This window comes from Mustela nivalis, assembly GCF_964662115.1.
Source record: "Mustela nivalis genome assembly, chromosome: 9".
Classification (NCBI taxonomy): Eukaryota; Metazoa; Chordata; class Mammalia; order Carnivora; family Mustelidae; genus Mustela; species Mustela nivalis.
In genome coordinates, this window is record NC_139028.1 from 28,076,890 (window position 1) to 28,099,884 (window position 22,995).

At 44.9% G+C, this 22,995-nt stretch overlaps 1 protein-coding gene across 3 annotated transcripts in view; it reads right to left on the reverse strand.

Annotated features, from left to right (window-relative positions):
- FEZ1 (fasciculation and elongation protein zeta 1) overlaps positions 1-22,995 on the reverse strand; it is a 44,992-nt gene that overhangs the window by 2,748 nt on the left and 19,249 nt on the right. For 2 of the 3 annotated variants that reach the window (XM_082683848.1, XM_082683849.1), the window contains exons 4-9: positions 11,534-11,620; positions 9,019-9,187; positions 6,424-6,695; positions 5,375-5,455; positions 3,637-3,712; positions 42-107 (exon numbers count right to left, since the gene is read on the reverse strand). In XM_082683848.1, coding sequence (XP_082539974.1) covers positions 42-107; positions 3,637-3,712; positions 5,375-5,455; positions 6,424-6,695; positions 9,019-9,187; positions 11,534-11,620 — 751 coding nt within the window. The remainder of the gene's footprint in view (positions 1-41; positions 108-3,636; positions 3,713-5,374; positions 5,456-6,423; positions 6,696-9,018; positions 9,188-11,533; positions 11,621-22,995) is intronic. The other variant, XM_082683850.1, reaches the window with a different exon arrangement.

The following is a 22,995-nucleotide window of genomic DNA, read 5'->3' on the forward strand; positions in this document are numbered from 1 at the left end:
CAGGAAGCCCTGCTCCGGGGGCCCCATGGGGCAGCTCTCACCTTTTAAAATGTAGTCCGTTAGCAAAGTGGGCACCTTCTCATTATCCTCCTTCATGGCAAAGAGAACTAAGGAAGGAGAGAGAGAGAGAGAGAGATAAGCCAGGATACCAGCATGGCATAAAGGTCGCTTCTAGGCTGACAACCCACCAACCCGGAGTGAGAAATCAAACCAACCCAGAGTGAGAAAGGAAACCAGACATCACTGAGTATGGAGCAAACATCTAGAAGCTTCTGTCAAGCATCAGCACTCCACCTGCTGATGGAGTAGAATACATCTGAAAATCAGAGTGGCCTGTTGGTGACTTTATTTTCTTTTATCTTTTACTTTTTTTTTTTTTTTTGCTCATCTATAATCTCCACGTTATTTCCTAAGTATCTCTCTTTAGTAAGTATGAAAAGAAATAAAGCAATTTTAAAAAAGAATCAGCTTTCAGATGCAATCTAAATGTTAAGAATAACAGTCATCCCATCATTGAATCGGCAACAAAACTCTTTAAAGACATTCCATGCATGTAAACGGATATTGGAAAATTTTCTCTGATTATGATTATAAGTCATTATTCCTATTTATTAATAACAAATGAACTTATTTTAACAAATGGTATTTTTTTCTGTTTTATGCCCACCACAGGGCTAGAATTTGTGGAAATGCAAAAGACTTATGGACCCCCAAGGAGCTCAGAGATTCCTCATTGAGACTCCTGATGATTTACACACATACAAGGCAAACAAGAGGGAAGTTAAGAAAGCATAAAGGCTTTTCTTATAGAAGTTTTGAAAATAGTTTTTTCTGTTATTAAGTGAGGTGCCGCTTTCTCATGTCCGTAATTCATATTGTGGAAGTCAGCTTTGTAGAAAATCTTTTAAGAATGTTGTTGGACTTTGTATACAATATCAAAAAATGAGGGCAGGAGAGAGTGCAGGATTTTGCATCACACATGGCTTTAAATAAGCCACGGTGTATCTATCCCGTGTAGTCTTAGAGACCTCTATGAAAAACGAGAGACAGATTCATGGGTACAAGATATATTTACCGGTGAAGCAAGAAGGCTGCAGAGCATCGTGGATTAGCTTGGGAATGAATAAATGAATGCTAATATTCATAGAAAAAGTCTGGAAGAATGTATGTGAATCTATTAAGACTGGTCATCTCTGGGTGCAAGACCACAGGGGATGTTCCTTTCTATACCCTATTTCTGCAGGGTCCGGTCTTCTTCAATGAGTACGTTTTGCTTTTCTGCAAGCCGGGAAAGCTATCAAGGTCGGCCGAAACCGGTCACCAGGAGGCGGCAGCCTCGGCAATATAGGGGACGGATCTCCATCCTGTTCTACGGCCCTGCTCTCTCCTAATGCTTCTGCCTCGCTTCACACTGGCGTGAGTTAGTGGCGTGAGTTAGTGGCCAGGTCCCGAGACAAGAAAGAGCCTGAAACTGGGGCCCTCCAGGTCTTGGTTTCCTTTATTTCTTCTGTAAAAGGCTGCAAGTACTTTATAACTGAATATGGGCACACCAAATGCCGCTCCAAGAAGACAGCTCTGGGGGGGACCTGGGGGGCTCAGTGGGTTAAGCATCTGCCTTCGACTCAGGTCATGATCCCAGGGTCCTGGGATCGAGCCCCACCTCCAGCTCCCTGCTCAGTGGGGCGTCTCTTTCTGCCCCTCCCCATGCTGGTGCATGCTCTCTCCCTCTCTCTCTTTCTCAAATAAATAAATAAAATTCTAAAAAAGAAGAAGAAGAAGACAACGACAGCTGTAAAAATGCAACCCTTGCTTTCAGCCAATGTGTATCTAAGTTTATTGCCAAAATTCAAAATGTATAGGAGTTGTCTGGTCCCAAGAGCTGGTCTGGGGCTTGTGCCTTTGGTTCAGGAATAAAGAAGAGACATTCGCAGATCCATATAAGGACTGGCCAAAAAAAAGAAAGCTTTTATAACCTGCCGCAGAATTCACATTCAGGAAAGATGGCAGTTTTTTCTTTTAAAAAGAATAAAATATTGGAATGTGGTGTACCCACATGATAGAAGAGAGAGCCATAAAAAGAATGTTAACCAAATGTTAACTGATATGACTAAAATCATGATAGAAAATTTTATAGCCAGTATAATCCCAAGTATGTGGAGAAGACATAAAACATTATGGCTGAAAACACCAAAATAGTAACCACAGTGGAGGGGACAATGAATTATTTATTTTCTTTTGTTCACTGTTCTGTATTTCCAAACTATTCTAAATGATGGAAACACTCCAATTAAAATTTTCTAAACGGACCTGAAACATGTAAATAAACCCACAGTTTCTTAATTAAAATGAAAGGATTTCACGCTGAATTCCTGAATGGGTATCTGTAATAAATTTACAGCTCTTCCTTTAAAAAAAAAAAAACCATGATTGAGTACTTTACATATATCAACCTTCATAATCTGTCCAAATTATTTTCCAAATACTTACTGCTTGTGAAAACACAAACACCTATAAATGTCAGTGCGTTTCTGTCTGCTGCCTTGGAAAAAAGTCTTAGTGCATATATATGCAAATAGAGGAGTTTAAAAGGAGTGAAGAAGATACCAATGTACTTTGAATTGAAAATTCCAGATTCTCAAGGACGCTGTATCCATGGATGTAGCCAGGGTTTCTGTTTACCAGAACCACCTGCTTTGGTCCCCAGATTGGTAACAATGAAAATGTTCGGTCACCTTTATAGCCCGGGGTCGGGGGAGGCAGAGGGGGGCAGCAGGTGTCTGTCTTCCTCTGCAGAACAGAAGCAGCTCCTCTTGCCCTCCCCCGCATTAGCCTGATGCTCAAGCCCTTCCCTCCGGGGCAAAGGCAGGGCGCCCCTGGGCTGGACAGGCCCGGTGACTCTGTCACTCCACGCAGTTCCCGGTTGCCAGGGAGATGGACGTTCCTGTGATTCACTGCGCCTGCCACCCCGTCACAGCCTCGGATTTTTCTCTTCTTAAAAGAATCAGGCTGACACTGATGGCTAACACCAAGAGCCCCCAGCCTTTTGGGGGTTGTTGCGTTTGATGTACATGAAGAGATTTTGCCTACAGAGGGCTCTTTGTCACACACGGGTTTCTCCCATCGCTCAGGATGTTTGTTAATATTTGACAATAGAGCCAAAGCAGAGGAGAGGAGGCAGTCGTTTCCTGGAAGGAAAACTATTCTTTCCTGTCCCCCACTCCTGCCACCCAAGAAACCTTGCTTCTCCTTAAAAAATGCCCCCAGCCCCAACGACCAAGCCTCCTGCTGTGGGGCCATAGGTGGGACGAAGCAACAGCAAGCTATTGCCAAGAGAATAGACAAGAACAGACAAGGTAGAGAAGGCAAGGCTTTGAGCACTGTGGGGTGAGTCCCCACTCGCCCCCAACCTCTTCCACCAGCTCATTCCTTCCTGGCAAGGCTTTGCCCTTTACAAGGAAACAAGGACACAACAAGACGGCTCTGGGTGCCACTGCAGAGCACTGTAGCTTTGCCCCAGCTCGAGGGGGGAGTGGCACAGGGACACGGAGCCCATTCCCACCCATCTAACGCTGCCTCTCACGGGGAGGGAGGGACGGGAGTGGGCGACCCGTCTCTCTGAGGATGAGGGGAACTCACTGTTTGTCAGCATCTGGAGATCTTCCACTGACGGGGGCAAGGCCTTCTTCTCATAAGGGATGACCGTGTTCAGATACTACGAGACAAACACACAAAATGCCAGGCAGGGCGGGAAATACAAGTGTGGTCCCTCCGAGGGTGAGATGTGTGGACAATTCGCACACGGACTGTGATCGTCTCTCCCCGACATGCTCCACAGAAGTTGACAGGAGCAACACCCATGATACTCCGCACACCCCTGCCTCGGGACCCCTTCCTGTCTCTGGCGAAAGTCCCTAAAATGGGCGCCTGGGTGGTTCAGTGGGTTAAAGCCTCCGCCTTCAGCTCAGGTCATGATCTCAGGGTCCTAGGATGGAGGCCCGCGTCAGGCCCTCTGCTCAGCGGGGAGCCTGCTTCCCTTCCTCTCTCTCTGTCAAATAAATAAATAAAATCTTAAAAAAAAAAAAAGAAAGAAAGAAAGTCCCTAAAAGTAAGACTTTCCCATATCAGCCCTCCATTCCATTGAACACATTCTCCGGACAACCAGAAGCTCTTGGATATTTAGGAATCCTGGGGAGCTTTTTCTCATTCAGGCTGAGCGCAGAGAACATTCTAAAGGGAGATTATACTTTTGTGTGCTTGGGCGGGCAATATGAAATTGAACAATCTCTCTTTTATCAAAAATGACGGGGGAGAGAACCTCATCCCCGCCCTTGGTCTTGGACATTGGGTTTGCTCCCTCTTCTGGATCTGAGGTGCTTCTACAACAAGATCCTCTTGGCCCCGTGGGGCCCAAGAACTGGGTGCCCGAGAGATCCTGAAGGTCGGCGGGCGGAGGGGGGTGCGGGTAGCCTGGGGGACTGAGTGAGAAGAGCTGCAGCTCAAACACCAGAAGACTTCTCTTTTGGTCTTGGTTCTGCCCGTAGCGGTGCGGTCTCGAGAGACCTAATCTCTCCAGATCTTAGTTCTCACAGCTGCAAAATGAGGGGAGCGGGTTCCATGTCCCCAGAATGTCCTCCCGTGCCGCAGTGCCAGAATTCTCACCCTTAGGATTCAGCTACAAAGATGTCTAACACGTACACAATTACATGTGCTCTCTCCAGGACTTACTCACCTTTGTGCCTGAGGGCTCGGCAACAGCTTTAAAAAAAAAAAACAAAAAACAACCCCACTGCACCCTTTAAAAGACACTGTTCCTTCTTAAGAGTGGAAGAAGATGTTGAGGCGCCTGGGTGGCTCAGTCGGCCATGCATCTGCTTTGGCTCAGGTCACCATCCCAGTGTCCTGGGATCAACTCCCGCATCGGGCTCCCTGCTTCTCCCTCTCCCTCTGCCCACACCCCCCTGCTGCTTGCGTTCGTGCTCATTCTCACTCTATCCGAAATAAACAAATTAAATTAAAAAAAAAAAAAAAAGAAGGGGGCACCTGGGTGGCTCAGTGGGTTAAGCCTCTGCCTTCGGCTCAGGTCATGATCTCAGGGTCCTGGGATTGAGCCCCGCATCGGGCTCTCTGCTATGCAGGGAGCCTCCCCCCTCTCCCTGCCTGCCTCTGTACCTACTTGTGATCTCTCTCTGTCAAACAAATAAATAAAATCTAAAAAAAAAAAAAAAAGAGGAAGAAAATGAGTGAAAAAAGATGGTAAGACCTCCCTTTGTCCAAGGGCTGGGATAATTTTAGTGAATCACCACACCCTGTTCGGAACGGGAGGCCAGGTTGCAAGGGTCAGGAGGAAAGCTGGGAGTGTGGGAATTGCAGGTACCTGTTTGTCCGTCCCTGAGGAGCCGAAGGTCTGGCGGATGCCGCTCTGCAGAATGTTGGAGATGCCTTCCATGCTGAAACGCTAGGGAGAGGACGGGCGGGGCTCAAGAACGAATGCTTCCTGCTCCATAGTCATCGCTCCCCGGGGACTTGGGTGTCCTCCCTAAGCTACCCAGCCCCGCCGGCCACCCCTGTCCCAGATAACACCTGGGCTAACAAATGGGCCAAACCTTAGGGCTGAGCTTTGCAAGAATCAAGAGTGAGTCTCAAAGACTCTTATCTTAGTCAGTCCCTGGGGGCAACGGCTCCCCCTGCCCTTCCCTGGTTTCCTCCCTTCAGCCTGGTCTCGGACAGGGAATAAAGCAGGCCCGTACGCCTGGGACAGATGATGACACAGCATCTTACAGAGGAAAACAAAGTGTCTGGCCACTGGGAAGGGCAGATGTAAGTAAAGCTACTGTCCATATCTGGGAAGCCTTTAATAAAACGCACAAGCCTAGGCCCAATTTGGGAGGTCTGGGACAGAGCCTCGGCCAAGGTATTTGGAACAATCTCCTTGAAGGATTCATTCTCCGGAGCTTCCTTGGTCACGAGCCAGTGGTCTGAAGAATCCTGTCAGGCTCCCAGCAGGGCTTCCGAATTTGCAGCCCCCTCCTGCCATCCTAAGGAGAGCAGTCAGGACGAGTCGTGGGATGCTGACCTGAGTCCCAGGCACAGCGCCCCTCAGTACTAACTGTCTTCCCCCCTCTTTCTAAGGTCTTGCCTCAGGGAGCACAGGCCACACACAAGTATTTTCCAGTGTCCACGTCCAGTGTCCGCCGGCCAGACCGAGGTCCTCAAGAGGAGGAAAGGAGAAAGGGGAGCCTTCTTTCTCTTTACAGCCCTACTGTTTGCCTACGGTCCTGCTCACAGCCCCTGCGCAGTCCAGATCTGCTTACGGGTCCTGCGCAGGCTTGGTACTGGGGCCGGACAGGGCGAGGACCGGAGGCCGGGTGCACCTCCTCTTCCCGCAGGGTGGGGGGGCAGGGCGGGGGGGAGGGCTTCACGTACCTTGAGAGGCATCTGGTTTCCCTTCTCTATCCGGCTGCTCTGCAGGCTCAGACCTTTCTCTTTCCGCCTCTTCTTCATCAGTTCCCGCTGCTCCTTCTGCTTGTTCTGAACCTCGATAAGCACCGTGATGAAGGAGTTCTTCACTTCCTTCTCGAACTCCAGCTCGTCCCGGCGGGCCAGCTGCTGCACCAGCTCCTCCGAGAAGTCCCGGATGGCACCCTCCACCTGGTCCAGCAGCTCAGTCAGCTCCGACCCAGACATGTGCCTTAGACCTGCAGGGGGAGACCGACCCGCAGGTGACCACTGCGTCCGAGCCAGAGCCTACTGGATGGCTCCTGGGGCCGTGTCTCCCAAGGGAACCCCTCCCACCTCCTTACAGGACAGGGAATTTAGGGGCATCCCCAGGAAGGAAGGGACCCATATACAACAGCCAAAGTGAACACTACTCTCAGGATAACAGAGGAGGAAGAAGAAACAGCCCCCACAGAAACCCATGGACTCCATTCACAAAAATGTGCATGGACAGGGATACCTGGGCGGCTCAGGTGGTGAAGCATCTGCCTTTGACTTCAGGTCATGATCCCAGGGTCCTGGGTTCGAGCCCCATGCTGTTGGGCTCCTTGCTCAGTAGGGAGCCTGCTTCTCCCTCCGCCTGCTCTGCCTGCCTCTCCCCCTACTTGTGCTCTCTAACAAATAAATAAGTAAAACCGTTTTTTAAAATATGCACAGAGGGGTGCCTGGGTGGCTCAGTGGGTTAGGGCCTCTGCCTTTGGCTCAGGTCATGATCCCAGGATCCTGGGATCGAGCCCCACATTGGGCTCCCTGCTCGGCAGGGAGCCTGCTTCCCCTCCTCTCTCTCTCTGCCTGCCTCTCTACCTACTTGTGATCTCTCTCAAATAAATAAATAAAAATTTTTAAAATAAAATAGTGCATGGACAGGGGCACCTGGGTGGCTCAGTGGGTTAAGGCTCTGCCTTCAGCATGGGTCATGATCTCGGGGTCCTGGGATCGATCCCCATATTGGGTTCTCTGCTAAGTGGAGAGTCTGCTCCCCACTCCCCCTCTGCCTGCCTCTCTGTCTGCTTGTGATCTCTCTGTCAAATAAATAAAATATTTAAAAAAAAAATGTGCATGCACAGGCATGTGACTTTTTGATCCCTTCTTCCTCTTCCTAGTTTTCCTCTGTGTCTCTGATATGCTGGTGCAAAATGGGTCAAGGATCAGGGGGAGAAAACATTCAGAGGAGGTTTTGGGCATATGTGTCGCAGAGCAGGAGAGAGATGGTGTTTGTCCCAAGAACTGATCAAGCTCTAGCCAGCCAGCAATCTCAGCACAGGGGTCTGAGGCCCCCTTCACCCCACGGTCCTGCAGAGCCGTGCAGGAATTCAAGAAACAAGGGAAATGCGCGGCTGACTGGGACCACAGGCTGAAAAGCGCATCCGGGCTGGCCAGTACCAAGCCTGCTATCAGGGAAAAGGGAAAGGAAGCTGAGATAATGGGATACGGGTAACTTTGTCGTAAATTCTTGTCCCCTCAGATTTCTTCATTTAAAATAGATTGGGGGTAGGGGGTGGGGAGTGCCTCTGTGGGCTCAGTCTTTAGAGCCTGCAACTCTCCATCCCAAGGTTACAAGTTCAAGCCCCACGGAGGGCATGGAGCCTACAAAAAAAAAAAGATCTGGGGGGCGGGAGAGTGAGTATCTTCTCAAATTTGTCCCCTTCTAACATCTTTTATTTCTGCCGCAGCACCCATTTTACTTCTCTGTTCTGTTTCTGCCATGGCCTGTGGATTTGCTGACTCGGTTTGCCCTCCCCCTTTATTCTGCTCTTTGGAGCTGTCCCCCTCCTTCTGCCCTTGCCATGTCCCTGTGCACTCGAGCTGTTTTCCTGAGTCTTCGTGGAGCGTGGCTATGTTTGGGGCCTTTGTGTGGCTGAGAACAGCCTGAATAGAGCTCCGCAGCCAAATCAGCCCCGTCATCGCGAGCACATTCCTTCGGCTTTTGCCCTCGCCTGGCCTCTGCTCTTAAGAGCCACAGAATCTCGGTTCCTCAGACAGCCTCCATTTTCGCCCGTGTTCGGACCTCGTCACCTGCCCGGCCCACCTTCCCTCTGCCATGTTTCTAAGTCCCCACCGGCCCTCCCCGGGAAGGGAGGTTTTCTGGATGGTTCTATTTCCCCAGCAGTGGCATCCAACAAGCCATCTCGCCTCTCAGCACACTCAACTACTCCAACCCGCATCGAGCTGGGGTGGGGATGAAATGAGATGACGCACAGAGACTCTTAGAACTGGTCTGGCACATAGATTACCTTTTTCCTTGATTTCGTGGGAGCCTCATTTTGGACAAGGGGTTCCGATTTCTTCTGCTCATTCTGCTTTCATCTTCACCTTTGCTTGGTTTTACCATTTTGACTGTGCTCAATTGCCTTTCCCCCCACCCCCAAAATTTGCTAACTTCTCTCCTGACGCCCAATAGGAAAGGGGTTGCCAACTCCCTGGGTCGGAGGTCCAACTAGGTACATGTGAAGCAGGTGCCCACGGCCCAGCCCACAGGCAGGAGGGTCCATCCTGGGCAAGGCTACCTGCCAGGCCCCTCACCTTCGTAGGACCAGTTGTTGTTGAAGGTCTGGGTCAAGGCCTGCATCTCCTGCAGGAGGACCGAGTCTGCCTGGGAGGAGGTTTCTCCCTCATCCTCCTCTTCCAGGACCTCCTCTTCTTCCTCAGGGTCTGGGGAGTTCTGCATCATTTCCTCGATCTCCTCAATCACCTGAAGAAGGTACGCAAGAGAGTGCTAACTCTGGTCTCTGCCGGGGGCACATCCCAGCTCAGATTTGGGTCAGTTAAGGATGTTTCTAATTTGCTGCCTCTAAGATTCCTAAAGCAATATTGTTATTTAATAAATATTGAATAATAATAAAAATAGATCTGACCAAAGGCTTACATACACTCTTCTGTTAATGTAAAGCACTCTAAAATGTGAAATCTCTTCCAAGAACACCATTTAGATGAGTGCTTTATTGGAAATAAACTCCTCTTTCGGGAACCAAAGCAGAGCTGCCTGGAAGAGAACATTGACTTCAATGTGCTGAGCACTTTATTTCTAAGTGGGAAAACACTTTATCCCCTCAACTTTAACACAAAACCCAGCCCATTAATTGTTACAGTGCTTACACTGTTCCTAGACCAACTCAAAATGGGGAGGCTTTTTTTTTTTTTAGGTAGAGGAAATTTCTCCAGAATTTTCCTAGGTAGGAGCTAAAGCTGCATAGCCACAAATGCCAAACAAGAAGCTAAAATAACAAGGGCGCCTGGGTGGCTCAGTGAGTTAAGCCGCTGCCTTTGGCTCGGGTCATGATCTCAGGGTCCTGGGATGGAGTCCCGTATCAGGCTCTCTGCTCAGCGGGGAGCCTGCTTCCCTCTCTCTCTCTCTCTCTGCCTGCCTCTCCATCTACTTGTGATTTCTCTCTGTCAAATAAATAAATAAAATCTTAAAAAAAAAAAAAAAAGAAGAAGCTAAAATAACAAAAGGATAGGTGGGGTCTGGAGAGCAGAAAGGAACCAAGGAACCCAGCTGTAATCTCTGCTCTTACTAGGGATCTGTTCCTAAAAGAGAGAGCTAAATCAAAGGACTGCCAGAGGAAGACAGGAGAGCCGCTCTGTTCATTAACTGCTGACACATAAAGAAAATGGAAGAGGCAAAGACAGTCTGAGAGGCATCATGGATGGGTCTGGTCACGACAGGGCACTCATGCATTTGTCTGTCCTTGATTCTGTGACGGGTTCAGGCTCCAGGCCCCTAGGCCTGGTGCTCTCTGAGGCCGGCTTCTTCACGTCAGCGGGACCAAGGACAAGAGGACTTAAGGTGCCCGCCTTAAGAGTAATTTCTATTTTAGTCCCACACCTTCTCACTTCCATTCAGCAAATTTAGGGAATACTCAGTCTTTGCTTCCTGAAAGCCATTTATAAAATGCAAGCAAACGACAAGCCCCCTTCAGAAATTTCACAGCTGACTTTCTCCTTCTCTCACAGAGAACTTTTCGCTAACCTTGGATCCCTGAATTGTATTTCCCCTACAGTTCACAAGACGAGCTGTCAGGCCCTCTTCTCTTTTCATCTGGTGCCCTTCAATCTCTTGACCCTTACCTGTTTATATCCCACCTTTTTGCCTCAGATCTGAAAGAGTTCCTTTGGCCGAAAAGTGCTTTCTGGCACCACAGGCTCCTGGCGGAGCTTTTCCAGAACTACTCTTTGAAAAACTTATACGGTTCCTGCTCAAAAAGTTGCCCAGAAATATTCATTGACCAAAAAGTTGAAAAAGAATCCAAAGACCCAAGATGATTCCCTCCTAAGTAATAAATGACTAAAGCCAACATTTAACTAATTCAATCAAATGTCAAGCACTATCTTTTTTTTTTTTTTTAACTAAACAAAGTCACAACTGTCCATTAAGACTCCTTTTGGAAGGCTCAGCATTTGGGGTATTCTATGAAATATGAGAAAATACTGTACAAAAGCCTCAACTGTCAGTTCTATTTTTGCAAGAATAAGTCTTTGGGACCCTTATTTAAGTGTCTTGACTTTTTTTTTTTCCATTTTATTTTACTTTATCTCTTTTCAGTGTTCCAGTATTCATTGTTTATGCACCATACCCAGTGCTCCATGTAATATGTGCCCTCCTTAATACCCACCACCAGGTTCACCCAAACCCCTACCCCCTCTCCCCTCCAAAACCCTCAGTTTGTTTCTCAGAGTCCACAGTCTCTCATGGTTTGTCTCCCCCTCCTGATTTTCCCCAACTCACTTAATGAGATTGCATTCTGAGGCTTAGCAAGAACTGAAGCCAGTCAACACCGGGCCTATCTCTGGCTATAATCAAATATGAGTCCCACCCAACCCAAAGGTCAAGAATTATGTTCCTATTTAGTGCAGGTGGGTAAACTGAGGCCTAGAGAGAAATGAATTCCCTTACCAAAGACACTCCAAGTCATCAGCCCAGGCAACCATGAGACCATATATTTGTCTTTTGCTTTAAATGGACACGACACGTATGTACTCAGACTTTTTCTTGATCCAAAGAACAAAAAGTCCCAAGAACCAAGAGAAACATTCATACCTGATCTGCTGTGAGTAGAGGCTCCTCATTGATACCAGAATCATGTTCACTCTTCTCATTGAACTCTTCCTCTTCTTTCTCATGGATCTGAAGGGGGGTGGGGCGTGGAATTCTGATTGATCATCAGCAGAACTAGGGTTCTCTTTACTGTCTGGTCTCTAGAACAGACGACACGGACTGAGAGGCCCATCTGGCCATCTGCTGTGTGAGGAGGGAATCTGAAGAGATGCCCAGAGTTTCATCCAATTCCAAACATACCCTTCTGCACAGCATGCCTCCCCGAGTCCAGCAAGAGCATCTGACTCAAAGGAAGGAGCACTGTTCCTTAGCCCACAGAGGGGTCGTCCCTGCATGAATAAGGTAGTGATACCTCAACCAATTCCTGCATCGAAGCCTCTCTTACTTAGACGAGGAGTTTCAATCTGGGGGGTTGTTTCCATAGTGCACTGGTTGAGGCGTTCTAAGGGGTAGGTTGTTCCAGTCGAAAGTGTCAAGCTTTGACTGGACTGGACGCAAGGCCACCCTGTGATGGGAATCTAGGTGTGAGGTCATAGTTGCTGAAGGGGGTGCTGAAGCTACATGAGACGTGCCAGGGAACAACCCGACCATATGAACTGAGGCCCGGACAAAACGACAACAATATCGAAACAGGCATCCTGTTCCTCCGAGATCCCACAGTGCCAAGTAAGATTCTGGAAGTTCACAACCACTGAGAGTCTGGAAGTTGCAATCCAACAAGATATTCACAGCACATCTGGCTTTCCTAACCATACCCCAAATAGCCACTGCCCGGCATATATGTTCAAATCCTGCACAAAATCAACCCCTAAACCAACAATTTGTCTATGTCCAGAAGTCCAATCTGAAAGTCATTTAGGGGCTGGCGAGGGGTGCCTCCAGGAAATCTTTCTGCAGAGACACCTCTCATCCAGGAATCAATTGGACTTGCTCGTGGTTAGCTGGCTGGCTGATGGGTCGCTTTCCTGGGATTATGCTTCTGCTCTTCCAACAGAAGATGCCCAGTTCCCTCCCGAGCAACCATGTCAGAGATAAGCCATCCTCAGAAACTTCTCCCCTAGTCTTTGAGCTCCACCTTGCCAGACATGCCTAACAAAACACATCACCTTCTCTCTAGGTTTGCTTAAAACCAGGACTCTGTCATTAAAAAAATTAATCAAGTGCATCTTAAATGCCATCTGTGCTCCACCTGGGTAAGGGGTAGGGCAGGGAGGTAATGGGATCATCCAAGGGGCTTGTATGCCAGATGGCGGCATCTATTTCTGCTGGCGAACCCATATGCTCCTCTCTCTGCCAGGTGTACCACCTGTGGTAGTCGCCTGGCTTCCGCACTCCCCACTCTGCCAACCGAAGCCCCTGGAACCTCAGTTTGTTCACGACTACACGGCTAGGGCAAACTTTCTCGGGGCCAGAAAGGCCTGTGCTGGAAGTCACGCTCAGCCATGGAGAAACAAGGTTCCTCATTTTCTGTTTGGATTCTTTTTTATAAGCGAGTGTTAGTCTATAACCAGAATTTTTTTGGTGGGGGTGGGGGTGGGGTGACAATAAGTTTATTCTAAAGATCTTGTCATTTTTAAATGTTATCGAACCTGAACGGAGGTGCGTGGATCCCTCTTACAGCTGTCTCTCCTCTCCCCGTCTCTGGCACAACGCCTACAGGTCTGACTTGTCAGGCTTGGGTGAAAAAAAGACCCCAAAACGACCTATAATCACTGACAAGTTTCCCTGAGTTCTAAGATTGTGGGAGCTGCACCTACCCCACGCTTCCTCAGACCTCCGAAGTGTGCCACTAAGAAGTAAAACAGAAAGAGAAGCAAACACAAAGTACTTAAAGGAAGCCCCAGCTCCTTCCCTCTCCCCAGTGTGGGCAATTCCCTGCCTCTGCTTTCACCACACCCAACCTGTATCTGGCCTTTCCTCCTCCCTCTCCAGGTCTCCGGTTCTCGGTTCTCGTCCCTTGGCACTTCTCCAGGGCTCCTCCCACATTTCCTCCCAGATCTCGAAGACTCTGTTCCTCCCTGACCCCTCTGTCACTTCTCAGCCAGCCCTCTCCTCTTATAAATGCCCCTGAGAGGATCCTGACCTGCCAACCTGCCCTTCCTTATCGTGACAGTATCTTGTGCAGAGAGTATAAAGCTGGATGGGGATTAACAGAGGATAAGAGAAAAAATTTTGAAAGATGATGGCATTTATATATATAGATAGGATTATTTGATTTACACACACACATTTATGCAGGCGGAAGAGTGTATGTATACTTGTTCTTTTTTTAATTAAAAAAAATTTTGTTCAGATTTTACTTGTTCAACAGAGAGCACAAGCATGCAGAGCAACAGGTAGAGGGAGAGGGGGAAACAGGCTCCCCCCCCCCCGGGGCAGGGAACCCGATGCGGGGCTCTATCCCAGGACCCTGGGATCATGACCTGAGCCAAAGGCAGATGCTTAACCCACTGAGCCACCCAGGCGCCCCTACTCTTATTCTTAATATATGACAGAGACCTAGAAATCGCCACAGGGAGTTCCTTTAGCCTCTCAGGTGACAATGGGAAGGCGAAAGCCACAAACAACCCACAGGCCAGGTCATCTGGGGCTGAATTTCTCTGTAGACTAAACTCACATTGGTTTCACAAGTGAACTATGACTCTTCCAAGAAATATCATTCTTCCAAGAGACTTCTTTCCAGAACGGAGGAGAGAAGACCTAGAGGCAGAAAAGTTCTGGCCATCTTCCTCCCTGGCAAGCTGTTTCATCCTTCTGCTTTCTGTAAAGGGTGTGCCCTTAGGGCTGTGATGTGGTAGCTTAAAGCTTGACAGTAAATGAGGGAATCTTCCCTGGGCCCTAACTGCCACTAAATCTTGCCGCACAAAGTCTGCGTGAAAACTAAAATGATGCTGAGTCCTTGTGGTCAATAGCAATTGTTAGCCGTGGGCTCTCATCAGAGCAATCCAGAAGATTCTATTTCAAGAAAGGGAGTCTCCACTGCCTTGTATTTCCCTCCCCTTATCATAGTTGTTCCACATAGGTGGTTCCTCTTGACCAAAATTAAGAAAACAAAGATCCATTTTCACCTTCACTCAACAAGTTAAAAAAAAAAAAAAATCCACAGCAGGCACCCAGCCCAAGGAAAGGACAACTACATCCCTTCATGCTTGTGAACAACCGGGAAACATCTGTGTGAGGTTAAGTCAGTGTCTCTGAATCCCCACAGTGCGACGCACCAGACAGAGCATAGCAAACAGCATGTAGACAACAGACGTTTCTGGAAAGAATTAATGAACAAATATTGAAAGCGAGAAGAATGGTCGCACGATCACCTCCTATAGGCAGTCCAACTCCACACACAACTTAGCTGCTCAGTTACCTGGAAAACAGAAGGGCTGGACTCACTGTCCAGACTTTACTTCCTCTTGTCCAAGACAACCACCACCTGCTCTTAATCACAGTTACAGGGATAAAAGAGACTATCTTTGATATAAGCCAGGGACAGAATATTGATAAACTGAAAAATCCAGTAAGTGTGGAGAGTTGTAAATAATAATAATATTACATAACTCGAGCATATTATTTTGACCTAAAAATATAAGAATATACTTGTTTTTCCCCAAGCTCTTTTTTTTTTAAGATTTTATTTATTTATTTGACAGAGAGAGATTACAAGTAGGCAGAGAGGCAGGCAGAGAGAGAGAGGAGGAAGCAGGCTCCCTGCTGAGCAGAGAGCCCAACGTGGGACTCGATCCCAGGACCCCGAGATCATGACCTGAGCCGAAGGCAGCGGCTTAACCCACTGAGCCACCCAGGCGCCCTTCCCCAAGCTCTTAATGTAAGCTCAATGCCTTTTTCTCCATGATGGGTCTCTGATAGAAGTTCCACATTGTCTTTCTTCTATCATCCACTTTATCAGTACACCATTTTTTAAGTGGGCCCTCATTCCCATTTTTTTTTTTTAAGATTTTATTTGTTTATCTGAGAGAAAGCAAGAACAAGAAAGAGAGAGACAGAGGGAGAGCATGCAGGGAGAGGGAGAAGCAGAACCCCTGCTGAGCAGGGAGCCCGATGTGGAGCTCCAGCCCAGGACCCTGGGATCATGACCTGAGCCAAAGGCAGATGCTTAATGGACTGAGCCACCCAGGTGCCCTCCATTTTTTTTTAGTAACAGAAGGAAGACACGTAGGGGATTGAGCACATACATTTATCTCCTCTTCCTTCTGAAAACCTACTGAAGTGAGAGCAAAAGGACCAAAAGAGAATATCCTACAGGGACAAAACAAACTGAGGAAAGACAACAGTGAATGAGATGCCAGAGGGCAGATGCTGAGCTAGTAGGCTAGAGGGTTAAGCCCTGTGGGAGAAAGCTTCCCAAAGTATGTGCTTTCACCCAAAATGCTCAAAGTCTCAGGAATTGGAGACTCGGGGGGGGGGGGGGGCACTGGGAGGTGGGGCTACAAGAGGAAGGATCTGCCAGGATTCTTCATAGGAGCAGTAAGACCCCAAGTCTCTTCTCCTCTCCCATGAAGAAAAGGCAACTACCACCCCCCCACCACCACCAAAAGAAGTAGAGATTTCACTTTGGAAAGGTTGAACTAAGGGGACATGTACACAAGAGACACCAGGTCACCTGAAAGCTGGGGTGAGGGATGGTGCCCAAAACAGAGGGATTAAGTGGAAGTCTACCTACTCACCAGAGACCCTCAGCCTCTTGCCCTGATTAGGCTCCAAGAATGCTAGCAGCCAGGCTTATCCTCCTCAAGCCAAACACTGGAGGACTCCACTTAGTGGTCACTACATTTCTGTTACACTGCGCAAGAAAAAAGACGTACATGCCAATATCTGGGGTCTCCAAACAAAATGACCAGTGACCAGGTCACTACTGAGCACTAAAGTGGGGGCCAGTAGGAGACAAGCCCTTCCCCCACAGGCAGAACTCTGTGAGTTTAGCCTCACTTTTAAATATGCCTAAAGATTGTCAAATATTTTCAGACAATCCCCAACATGAAAAACAGGGACGAAAGCAAATACATAGGAAAGGTAAATCAAAAGTAATACAGAGGGCAGAAGAAACGCCTTCCTGTCATTAGGAAAAGGGATACCAAGAAACACTGCCTCCTTGAAACATGGCCTGTTTAGTAGAATTGATTCTAAAAAATAACAAGATAAAGCTATTAGAAATTAAAATTATGGTAGCAAAATTTATATTTTCAGTAGAAGAGTTGAAGTTAAGGCCGAGAAAATCATCTAGAGAGTAAAAGAAAATAAGTAGATAGAGAATGGGAGGGGAGAAAAAGCAAAAGATCAGTTTAAGTCCAACACTTGAATAAAAGGAATTCCAAAACACAAAAACAGACGAGATGGCCTCTTTCAGCCACAAAAGAGTAGCTAGTACTGGACTTACCCTGCCACACACAAATATAAATCTGGACAAAATCTAAGAGCCTATTGTTTTGAGGCACTGGGCACAGACAGTGCAAGGCTGTGTTCACTGAAAAAAGGGAAAACATGAAATAAATGAACGCTGAGAATCTGTCACCTGTGAGCTAACATTATAAGATTATATAGTAATATATATAGAAATAGAAAGTTTTTTGACCTGAAAAGAAATGATTAAAAATCTGATTTACAGGAAGAAATAAATAACACCAGAAATGGTAAATAGAAAAAAATTGTTTTTCCTTCTCCTAATCTCTTTAAAAGACAACTAACTGTCTAAAGCAAAAATCGTAACTTGTCTTGTGGGGTATGTAATGTGGATTGAAGTAAAATATATGACAAGAATAGCACAGAGGATGACAGGAGTATCCTTAAACTGTTGAGAGTGTTTCACATTTTATGTAAAGTAACATAATATGAATCCTAAATAGACTATGATAAATTAATAATGCAGGGTGTAATCTTTAGAGCAGTCAGTAAAAAAACAAAAACAAAACAAAAAACAAAGCACACAAAGAGGTATAGCTAAAATCCAATGGAAGAGGGAGTGCATGGATGGTTCAGTCAGTTAAGTGTCCCCTTCAGCTCAGGTCACAATCCCAGAGTGCTGGGATTGAGCCCCGCAACTGGCTCCCTGCTCTTTGGGGAGCCTGTTTCTCCCTCTCCTTCTGCCCTGCTGCTCCTCCTGCTTGTGCTTGTTCTCTCTCTGTCAAATAAATAAATAAAATCTTTTTAAAAATAAATAAATATTAAAAAATAAAATCCAATGGAAGAAAGAAAATGGAATACCAAAAACATTTTGATTAACCCAAAAAAAGCAAGGAAGGTGGAACAGAGGAACAACAACAACAAAAAAACCAGATAGGACAAATAGAAATGCAAGATCATACCACTAAACACAAATTATTAAAGTTATTTTAAATGCTAATGAACATACTATGCAAATGAGCTAAACTCAATAGACCAAAAAGCATAGATCATCATTGTCAGACTAAATACAAAAGACTCAACTGTATGCAATCTATAAAAGGCATACTTTAAACATGAAGACACAGGTGAAAAGTAAAAGGATTGATAGAAACATGATACAATCTAGTAATTACACTACCGGGTATTTACCCAAAGAAAATGAAAACATTAATTCAAAAAATATATACACCCCTACATTGATGTCAGCATTATTTACAATAGCCAAGCTATGAAAGCAGCCCAAGTGTCCTTTGATGGATGATGAATGGATAAAGAAAACGTGACATATACATCTATACATAATGGAATTTTACTCAACCACTAAAAAGAATGAGATTTTTGCCATTTGTGACAACGTGGATGGACAACGTGGAGGGTATCATGCTAAGTGAAATAAGCCAGACAGAGAAAGGCAAATGTTATGATTTCACCTATAAGTGTAATCTAAAAGACAAAACAAGCAAAAACGGAAATACTCATACATACAGAGAACAAACTGGTAATTTCCAGAGGAAAGGGCGGTGGGGAGAGGCAGAGGCAAAATAGCTTAAGAGGGTTAAGAGGTACAAACTTCCAGTTATAAGATAAATAAATCAAGGGGCACCTGGCTAGTTCATTTGGTAGAACATGTGACTCTTGATCTCAGGGTCGTGAGTTCAAGCCCCATGTTGGATGTAGAGCTTACTTAAAATCAATCAATCAATCAACAATGGAGATGAAAAGTATAGCAAAGAGAATATAGTCGATAATACTGTAATAACATTGTATGGCAACAGATGGTAACTACACTTATCATGGTTAAGCATTGTGTAACGTATAGAATTTTCAACTCATTATGTTGTGCACCTGAAAAAAGAACTAATTTAACATTGTATACCAATTATATCTCAAATAAAACATAAAACAAAAAAATAAATTCTCATGGATAAACAGTCAAAATAATCAGTTAAGAGCTAGAAGAATTCAATAAAACTATAAACTAACTTAATCTAGTTGAGCTTTATTAACCATTACAACCAATATTTACAGAATATACATTTTTTCCAATGGCACATAGTGCATTCTAACATACAACATATGCTGGGCTATATAGCAACTCCAATATATTTTAAAAAACTAAATTTGTACAGATTGTGTTCTCTGACAAGATTAAACCAGAAACCAATACAAAATTATAACTATAAAATCCCTACGAAAGTAAGTAACATTCATCTAAATAATCTATAGGTAAAGAAGAAAGAAATCACAAGAAAAATTAGAAAATATTTCAAAATGAGGTTAGTAAAAACACACCATCTCAAAACTGTGGGATTCAGGTAAAGCAACACTTAAAGGAAGTTTTATTATTTTAAGATTCTTATGTTATTGCTGGTCTAAATGTTTGCGTCCTCCCAAAATTCGTTTGTTGATATCTTAATGCCCGATGTGATGGCATTAAGAGGTGGGGCCTTGGGGATTTGCTTAGGTCATGAGTGTAGAGCCCTCATGAATGGGATTGGTACCTTATAAAAGAGTCTGCAGAGCTCCTGAAATCCCTTGTACCATGTTAAGAACACAGACAGAAACTGGCAGTCTGCAAGCCAGAAGGAGGCCTTTACTAGAACGTAATCACGCTGGCACGCTGATCTTGCATTCCAGCCTCTTTAACTGTGAGAAAGAAATTTCTGTTGTTTATAAGCCACCCTGTCTGTGGCAATTTGTTATGGGAGCCTGGGTAGACTAAGACAATTATTGCTAAAGTTTAAAATCTGGGGGAGCCTGGGTGTCTCAGTGGGTTAAAGCCTCTGCCTTCAGCTCAGGTCATGATCTCAGAGTCCTGGGATCAAGCTCTGCATCATCCAGCTCTCTGCTCAGCAAGGAGCTGGCTTCCCCCTCTCTCTGCCTGCCTCTCTGCCAGCTTATGATCTCTCTCTGTCAAATAAGTAAATAAAATCTTCTAATAAATAAATAAATAAAATCTGATCTAAGCTCCCACCTAAAGTGGCTTAGTAAAACCCTAGTAAGTATAAGGAAGGAAATAATAAAGTTAAGGAAAGAAATCAACAAACTAGAAAACGAAAAAGCAACAGAGGTAAAAGAGAAAACAAGAGTGATTTTGTGGAGAGATTAATAAAAGTGATAACTCCCCCCCAAAAAAGTGATAAACCCATAGCTAGACTGAAGAGAGAAGAGGGGAAGGAGAGGGAAAGAAGGAGAAAGAAAACGCAAATTAGCAGATCAGAAATAAAAAGGAGAATATCACTGTACTACAGTAAGATCTATAGATCTTACTTACATTAAAATAATAAAAGTGTATCATAAACAACTTTGTGGTCAATTACTCAGATTAAATGAAAAAACTCCCTGAAAGACACTATTTACCAAAATCAGCTGGAGGAAGAAACAGAAAATCCGAACACCCCTATGTTCATTAAAGAAATTGAATGTGTCATCAAAAACCTTCCACAAAGAAAACCTCTGGTCCAGATGGTTTCGCTGGTGTAGTCTACCAAACATGTAAGGGAGAAATAATACCAATCTAAGACAAATTCTCAGAAACTAGAGAAAGGAAAATTCCCAATTCAAGTCAAGACATTACAAGAAAATTACAGAAAAAAATTCCTAGTGAACGGAGAAGCGAAAAGCTTTAATAAAATGCTAGCAAATCAAATCCCACATTATATAAAATGGATACTCTATCATGACTAATTGGGGTTTATCTTAAGAATGAAAGGTTGGGGGGCGCCTGGGTGGCTCAGTGGGTTAAAGCCTCTGCCTTCAGCTCAGGTCCAGCGTCCTGGGATCCAGTCCTGTTTCGAGCTCTCTGCTCAGTGGGGAGCCTGCTTCCCCCCTCTCTCTCTGCCTCCCTCTCTCCTACTTGTGATCTGACAAATAAATAAATAAAATCTTTAAAAAACAATGAAAGCTTTGCTTAATATTTGAAAATCAGTTTGTGTAATTCACCACATTAAGATAATAAATTAATCTACATATATAAATCAATATATGGATTTAGCAGTCACGGTTGAATTTCCAGCAACTTAGAGAAATTAATTAGCTGATTCCAAAATTTATATGGAAATACAAAGGACCAAAAATAGCCAAAACAACTTCAAAAAAAAAAAAGAACAAAGTTGAAAGACATACAGTTGACCCTTGAACAATGCAGGGTTTAGGAGTCTGGATGCCCTGCACTGTCAAAAATTCACATGTAACTTCTGACTCCCCAAAACTTAGCTACTAGTTAAGTTGACAGAAGCCTTACTGATAATATAGACAGTTGATTAATGCATATTTGGTATTTTATATGTATTCTATACTGTATTTTTACAATAAAGTAAGCTTGAGAGAAGAAAATGTTATGAAGAAAATCATAATGAAGAAAAAAGTACATTTACAATACACTATTGTTTTTCCCCCCAAAAAATTTCACAAGTAAGTGGGCTCACACAGTTCAAACCTGTGTTGTTCAAGGGTCAGAAGCTGTACTATTTTATGCTGAGACTTATTACAAAACTATAGTAATGAAGATAGCATGGTATTGGCATAGAAATAGACACCCACTGATGAAAAAGAATGAAGAATTCAGAAATAGATCCACACATACATGGTTGATTGATAAAGGTGCCAAGACAATTTAATAGGGAAAGAATAATATTTCCAATTAGTAGTACCAGAACAACTGGACAGCCATACACACACACACACACACACACACACACACACACACACTCATACACACATGAACTTTAACCCTTACCTCACACCACATATAGAAACTAACTTGAAATGAATCATAAGCCACAGACGAGCTGGAACTATGCAGCTTCTAGAAGACTTACGAGAAAAATCCCAATGACTACTAAAATACTGCACATTAATCACAAACTACAAAAAAAATCAATAGGGCTTCATCACATTTAAAAAACATTTGACCTTCAAAATAGCTTAAGAAAGTTAAAAGGCAGTCCATAGACAAAATGATGTGCATAAAACAGGGAACCTGGGTGGCTCAGTGGGTTAAGCTGCTGACTTCAGCTCAGGTCATGATCTCAGGGTCCTGGGATGGAGCCCTTCATTGGGCTCTCTGTTCAGCAGGGAGCCTGCTTCCCACCCCCCACACTCTCTGCCTGCCTCTCTGCTCACTTGTGATCTCTCTCTGTCAAATAAATAAATAAAATATTAAAAAAATATATGTGCATAAAACATATCAGACAAAGGACTGCGTCTAGAATGCGTGTGTTAAATTAATTAAACAAGGAGGCCATTAGACTGAGGTGGTTTTAATGCCTTAGTAGATTTCCAAGCCAGTCAAAACCTAAACCTTTAATGCCTCAAGGTTAAGAATTCAAATCAAAGAGCAACCAATCTCGAACAGCCAACTAGGCTTTCCCAAATAATAGAGCCATTTAAGCTATAGCAAACTGAATACTTTCCTTCCTTTGCTTCCAGCTTATCTATAGTTCCTGTTGGTGGAGAAATCCTAACCGCTTTGGGCATGTGCTGTCCTATTTGATCTTACTTACATTAATTCTTAAAAATTTAGTATGCCTTGGGGTGCCTGGGTGACTCAGTTGTTAAGCGTCTGCCTTCGGCTCAGGTCATGTTCCCAGGGTCCTCGGATGGAGCCCCGCATCAGGCTCCCTGCTCAGCGGAGAGCCTGCTTCTCCCTCTGCCTACTGCTCCCCCTACTTGTGCTCATTCTCTCTGTGTCAAATAAACAAATAAAATCTTTAAAAAAATTAGTATGTCTCATTTTACCTTTTAATATAAGGAATAATAACAACTTAACAAGATCACTCATACCCATTAAGAAAGTGGGCAAAGGACTTGGACACACGCTTCACTGAATAAGACAGATTATAAATAAGGACATGAAAGGATGCTCAGTAGTGCAAATTTAACCCAAATAAGGTACTCTATATGCCTACTCTAATGTCTAAATGTAAAAGGCTGCCTATAACAAGGGTTGGCAAGGATGTGGACTAACTGGAGCTCTCAAACTGGAAAAGCGTTTGACAGATTCTTAAAAAGTGAAACATACATTTACCCTATGACCCTAACATTCCACT